General features: G+C 35.7%; 1 protein-coding gene across 1 annotated transcript; it reads right to left on the bottom strand.

The window, feature by feature from the left end:
- On the bottom strand, positions 1-5,088 carry LOC120113250. Its single transcript, XM_039134127.1, has 2 exons — positions 4,813-5,088; positions 1-571 (listed from the first exon to the last, which is right to left on the bottom strand). Exons 1-2 carry the CDS (start codon positions 4,920-4,922, stop codon positions 364-366), a joined length of 318 nt encoding a protein of 105 aa, XP_038990055.1. The 5' UTR covers positions 4,923-5,088; the 3' UTR covers positions 1-363.
- Between the last annotated feature and the right edge of the window lie 2,080 nt (positions 5,089-7,168).

Raw genomic sequence — 7,168 nt, 5'->3', positions numbered from 1 at the left:
TTTCAGAAAAGTAACTGACATATCAATTTGATTAATAAATATTGACATTTTACAACCCAACAAAAAATAGATACAGAAAATGCACATCATTTTGATGACATATTCAAGTTAGCTGCGGAGTCATAAGACTTTCAACATTGGCCTCAGCATAATATATTGAAGATAATACCTCAAATACATGGCATTTCAGGACTGAACAGAGAGAAAAGCCATACCATGATAACTCTCCCCGAAAAAGCGGTGGCATGTGCAAGCCAATGTAAATCTTTGATGTGCAATCTCAATACAGTAATCCCAGTTGAGCGACTCTCCACTATTTAGCCAAGTTATCAAGTGAAAAATTTATCAAATCTCCCAGGATATTCACATGGACAAAGGTAACAACATTCTTCTCTCCTTTTTCCTTGAAAGCTTTCTATGCCTAGAAATTTTCAGACACGTAGGAAGAAGAATTCCGAGACATATAAAAACAGCTGAAAGTCTGAAATGTTTGAAATAAAGTGTCACATAGGAAGATATTATGAGGAAACAAAATATCAAGGCATATGAAAGAGCCACAACAACATCCTGCCTGCAAAAACACAAAAAAGGAGTTAAATTTAATCATGCCTATCTAAAAGAATAAACTGACAGATATTCTGATAATGGACAAAAAATAACAAGAATCAGAAGAGCAAATTGTCCAGTAATATCTCAGATAAGATTGGAGACTCCCCCCAGGGAAAAGAAAAGAAAAGAAAAGAATAAAGAGACAGCAGGCTAAGTGGAATGCTTGCCCAATCACTACATAACCTCCATAATTTAACTGTCATCAATCATTAAATTCTCATTTTTTATGTAATAAAAACTAGGTATCACGAGAAAAGAAAATATTCATCCCAACAACTGAGTTCAGGAGTAGTAGCAATGCTCCAATATGCACTCAAGGTTGTTTAGTTAGCTCCTTGTCCCAACTATTTCTTTCTACTCCTCATATTGTGTATCTATTTAATTCAGTCAAAAGGACACAGCAGATATGGTGCTAAAAGTTTGATGATAAAAAGTGAAGACAAATGGCTACAAGGGTGGTCCTTCATCGTGAGAAGGGCTTTAACTAAGGTAAAGGGCATCCCAATGCATGAGGCTCCCACCACTTGAGGGGAGGGGGCGTTCTAGGGAGAGTCAAATCCATGCAACTTTATCTCCGTATGCTGAAAGACTATTTCTGTGTTCCGAACACATGACACCCAGGTCATAGTGCAGCAACATTACCGTTGCCCCAAGGCTCACCCTCTAAGGCTTTTAGTTAAGGTTTAGAAGCCAAAAATGCCCATTTATATTTTGGTTTCTAACATCTTAGGTAGTTTGAAGAAGAAACGGGGCGAACATTGTGTTACCATTGTCACAATACACTTCACTTCTCGTGTAACAAATCTAGCTCTAGACCTTAAATTTTTCACTAAATTGTTTTGTAAACCAACAAATGAATCAAGCCTTTGTCAATAAATCCAACAGCTTTTTGGAGATATAGGAAAGCGTGTGAGATGCAATTTTTTTTTTTTAAATCATGTCCTCTAGGTTTCCATATTTCAAGGTTTTCAAGAGTGTCAAAAAGATTGAAAAAAATCTCCAGTATTTAAGAAATGGTATTGTTGCCAATGATGGCCTTCATAAGTTGAATTTCTAAATAGTTTCAAAAGAACAAAAAAAAGGAGTGACTCTATCACTAGGTGAATGCAGATCCATATAGGTTGAATCCAGAAAAAAGCCATACAGCTTCTAGATAGCAAAGTTTAATGAACAGCACAAAAGCTTAAAAAAGGGATATACTTGAGTTTTAATAGCCATGACTGGCTAAATGATTGAAGGAAAACACAAATATGCAAGAGAAATTGGTTTACGATGAGGAGAAGAGGGATAACTATGATTCTCTGAGAAACTTATGCAAGTGCAATTAGGAACAACAAACATTACAAAATGTTGTAATCTTAGAATCATGTGCTAAACTATGCTGCATATACAACATTTGGGCGACTGCTCATGGTTTATGCATTTTCTAAACTTTGGCCTTTTTTCTTCTTTTTCTTCATTTCTTCATTTCTTTATTTTTTTTTTTGAATAGTTTTAAACAAAGTCAAGAGTATTTGGGAATTTAAAGCAATGTGGAATTCTAGGTGTATAATACATTGTTCCATTGCTTCAACCATCTTCAAACAAATCAAGCTAGGTGTTGGCTGGCAAGCACTTTCAAAAAGTAGAATTTATCAACAAATGCATATGTTGGAAAAGGGTTCCAAAATTCTATGACAAGCTTCCTATCCTCGCCAAAGACAAGTCATCTAAAATGTGATTAAAAAAGAATTGCATTATTGAGTTCGCAAGGAAACCAAAGAAGCAATCTACCATGACTTTTGATAACAGCGGAAATCAGATCCCAAGGGAAATAGAAGAAAGACGAATGAGCTATCCTTTTGTACTGATGTTTGGTAAAGAAGAGAATTAACAAAAAAGATTGATGTAACCCAATAAGATTTTAAAACCTTCAAACTCAGAGCTTGAATCCTTAGCTTTTTGCAGTAATTCTACAGAGATCACTTAGTACATCAATTACTTTCCAACCCATTCTTATACTTCAATAAAAGATTTTTCAAAAAATTGATTGCTTCAATTCACCATGTTTTCAAAGTTATATTACTTTCTTTCCTCAAATACTTCCAATTCAACATCGGTTATTTTCTTTATTAACTCAAATAGTAGAAATCAAGAGTCTTTGACACACTAAAACTCCAAAATAGCCTTAAAATAGCCCCTCCAAAGCATGAAGAATATGATTGCATTTGTAGCTAAAAGGATTAGAAAGGTCTCATCCACAAGTCTTCTACATCCTCCATCCCTTTGTACTATTGTTGCTGCATGTGAGTATCTTAGAAATTTCACTCCACCAAGGTATGCAGGTTTCTGAACATGGTTTTTGTAGCTCTGACTGTAACTATTTATTGTAGAGGTTGAAAACTTCATTAAGAACTTATAACCTTTATAATACCAAGTCCTTTAATCCTTGTAACGAGACTAGGAGAGTGCTCGCAGAAGCATATAAGCATGAGAAATGAAGCAAACTCATCACGTTTTTCATCTCTAGAGTCAACGCTTGGGTGAAAGCATCAAATAACCTTACTCTATCGACTCCATACCATTGTTTTAAAAGATTATAGGTGGGTGGGGGCTAAGACCTAGGTGCTAGGCAGGTGCTCAGGCACACACTCAAAATCAACACAGCAATAAAAGAAATTAATAAATATAAAGAAATAAATAATAATCATTATTTTGAAAAATATAAATACCATATAAGATGCAGTAAGTTACGAGTAGTACCAACTTTGCTGCATTCAGTATCACTTCATATTTAATATCATCCTCGATACTCAAAGATGACACAAAACATCAAGGCAGGAGCATAGGCAGCCAATACAGCTGTTTCCATACATTGCTTCACATAATCATGAATGAGGGTAGATGTTTTCTCTCTAGAAAGTCGAGACAGATATGGAAACACATTATCCGACTTGTTGATTATACCAGACTCTCTAAAGTTTTGCATTGTTTCTTCTTTCTATCCTATAACAAACTTCACCTCGAAAGATTATTAACTTCCAAAGGCCCCTTTCTCGTGCAAGAGATATAACCTTATCGAAGAACTTGACCCTCCCTAACATGCATGAACTTGGGTATCAAAATTTAGTGCAGGCACATGTCAAATTATCGTTTCTTTTGCAATATTTAGAAAAAGCTTTCTTGTGGATTTGTAGACAGATGTCATGCAATACTAATAGTATACATGTCAACACAAGAACTTTACAGTAACATAAGGTCCACCCAACGTAAAATCACATTATAGTTATATCTCTTTATAAGGTCCGTCCAATCTTATCATGTAGTCTCTAAAGCCATGCATCCAAAATAATTTACTTACGTTAGTCATCATCCTCAGGCCTACACCCCTTTCTCTTAGATCCACTAGTTACAACCTCCACACCCCATCCCTCTATGTCTTCTCCTGTCTCTATACCTCCTCCATCTCTAACATAGCCACTTACGACATCTAAATAAATATAACATTAAACTTGTTGAACAACAAAGTTTCCACATCCTTGACCTTCCTTCAAAAGGAAACCATTCACTTTGTACCCATCTGTATATGCCAAGCCCCTCCAAAACCAGATCGTTTACATAAGATTCACACTTCCCATAATAAGTCCCAGATGGTTGATATGCAATTTAGCCACGGAAACCAATATACCTCTCTTTTTCCATCTGATCCTCCATGAAAAGGCAGTTTTACTCTAATTGAACGATAGGCACATCACCCATGCAAACCAGGTTAAAAGCTTGTAGCTTCTCATGGTATCAACACATAGTAGACAAATACCTTCTTACTCAACCTCGCCAATCAATATAGACACAGTTTAAACATTCAAAAATCAAAAAAATTGTTCCATACATTTCATCCCTTCGCATCCAAACCACAATCGACAACTCATATTCCCACCTAAAAGTTCCAGTTTTATAAGTTCTTCTAATCCGTTCCAAATTTCGCCATTTTCTCACTTCAGGGATAATCTTGACAACAAGATTGAAATAAATATAAAAAAGAATCAAATATCTGTCCATTCTTATAAATTTATAAGAAAACAAACGGGCGCTTACATCAAATCAATGGATCCTTATCAAACAATGTTTCCCAGGAGATTGCAGCGAGTAAGAAACGAAAAATCTCCATAAAATCGATGAATTTATCGAGAAAAGGAAAAAGGGGAGAATCGGGTGGAAGAAAACCTGGTGGTGATGTGGGGTTTGGGAGAGAAACTCGTGAGAGCTGCCCACTTGTGCTGAGACCGGATCTGGTATTCTCTCAACTGCTCGACGAGCTTCGAACGGGTGATCATCTCCCCGATCGGGGGGCCGCCCTTCCCCCCTTCCGCCTCCGATCCTCCGATTCACCGAGACGAGGAACCACGCCCGGTTTATTTACCGGGATGGGGGAAATAAAAATGGGAACCAACCGCGTTCTGCTGATTCGCGGAGGAGGGTGGGCTGCGATGACCCGAGGTGGCAATGGTTGGCGTCGGTTTAGAATTTGAGGTCGAAGAGTTGTATATAGTAGTCACGTGCATTGCACGTTTTTTGAGTCTAGTAATTTAATATTCCATAAGTGGTTGAATGTAAACGATGGTTGCATTGTGTTTGAAATAATGTCGGCAGAGCGATGCCGACATCAGTGAAGCATTTTTTTTCCCATTTAAAACCCTATAGGATAAAGAACTCATAATCGTGAAGGTATCTCCCTCCTCCCCATTAGCCTCACCAAACAAAAGACAGCATATCTCTCTCTATTTTTAGTCTGTTTCATCAATTCCTATCTCGATTTTTTTCATCATTGTAAATCGATTTTGTAATTATTTTTTTTTTTTGGTTCCAAAAAAATTATGCATTGATCCTAAAAATCATACATAAAAAAAATCTATGTATATTTTTTTAATAAATAATTTTATAAAAAAATTTAATTTACATATAAATCGAATCTTTTTTTAAAATATCTGCATAATATATTCCTGTGCTTCCAATTTTTCATCATCACAAGTTAGAACTATTTTTTTCTTGTCTTTTGCGATTCATCTAGTTTTACTTGATTCCTGATTGTGACTGTCCTATTAGTAAGATCTTTTTTTTAGGAGTGAGTAATTTGTCCAATTCATGGATTGAATTTGAATGATTGATTCGCGAATAATATTAGGTCCATAGATTTATGAATTTTTTTCTCTTTTTAGTTTGGTCTGTAGTACTCTTCATGAGAGATAAACAACAAAAATGCACCAACCAAAAATGCAGCTATTATTATCGAGTTTCATAAATAATAAAAGAATGAAATTAGGCTTTGGTGTATGTTGCACATGCGCATCACGAGTGCAAACGAGGCTAATTATGACCCTTTTCATGCTATGGATCCTAATCTCATTCCAACCTCGAGATGAGGAAAAGTTTAGTATGCAATTACTCATTTAAAAATAATTGATGGAAAATTTAGTATGTCGGAATGTTGTGCAATTGGCATATGTCTTACAATTAAAGAGGGAGCTGGTTTGGAGAATTGCACCTTACTAATATAATATTTTTTTGTATGAATAAAGAGAGAAAAAAAAGGTGTAAAGTATCTTTTTTGCTGCAATCTTTGTAAATCTTGGTAATTAAATTAATTGTGTGTTGTAAATATAGCGGTGCTTGCCATGTTAGCATATAGTGTGATCTGATAGCCCTTTTGAATTATGTTTGTCAAACTTATTATGTTGTTATGTCATGTTCACCATAATTAAGGAACTAATTGGCAGCCTAAAACTTTATAAATTTTTCATCCTTCAAATTGATAGATAAATGAGGATCTATAATATAATTGCAGTATTTTTTGTGTTTTAAGTAACAGATGTTTTAGAAGGGACAATGGGTCATGGGTCAAATTAGATAAATAATGCAAAACTAAATCTTTCAAGAGGTTGTCTAAACTGTCAATAAAATCTCTTAGGATGCATTTGGTTTGCAACTAGAATCGGAATCGGAATGGATTGGAATGAGAATGTGAATGGTTGTATCTTCCAATGTGTTTGGTTCGTGATCGGAATCGGAATGGTATTTAAATACTATGAGAGAGTAGGGATCGAATTTTGGAGGATTGGGGCATTTTCCGTTTCTCTTGGAATCGAAATGGAAATGAGACTCCTCCCAATCAAATGACTGGAATAGGTGTCACTCATTTCCATTCCCATTCCCATTCCATTCCAAAGTCCAACTCCCCAGACTAAGCATGCTTTTAATGGTTATTGGTGTGGCCTAAATCTAATCCATCCTCACATGTAGACATACGGCAAGCATTTTGAAAAGATTTAAATTTGAAAAGAATTGAATTCTTGACAAGGTCCAAAAAAGAAAAGAGATTATGATAAATTTAAATCTAGAAAAGGAAGGAGGTTACAGTAGTCCTTGATTCTCACCTCCAAATTATAATAGATCCATGCTCCCTCCTCTATATAAACAAAGCGAAAGGACTCCAAAAATGGAGAAGGAAGGAATGGCTAGAAGCTTCCATGCACATATGGCGAGAGGCTCCCAAGGAGAGGCTCTCAAGCTTTCATGGCGAGAA

This window comes from Phoenix dactylifera, chromosome 15, assembly GCF_009389715.1.
Source record: "Phoenix dactylifera cultivar Barhee BC4 chromosome 15, palm_55x_up_171113_PBpolish2nd_filt_p, whole genome shotgun sequence".
NCBI classification, from domain to species: domain Eukaryota; kingdom Viridiplantae; phylum Streptophyta; class Magnoliopsida; order Arecales; family Arecaceae; genus Phoenix; species Phoenix dactylifera.
Note: the sequence above shows the minus strand (reverse complement) of the source record. Positions and strands in the feature narration are given on the sequence as shown.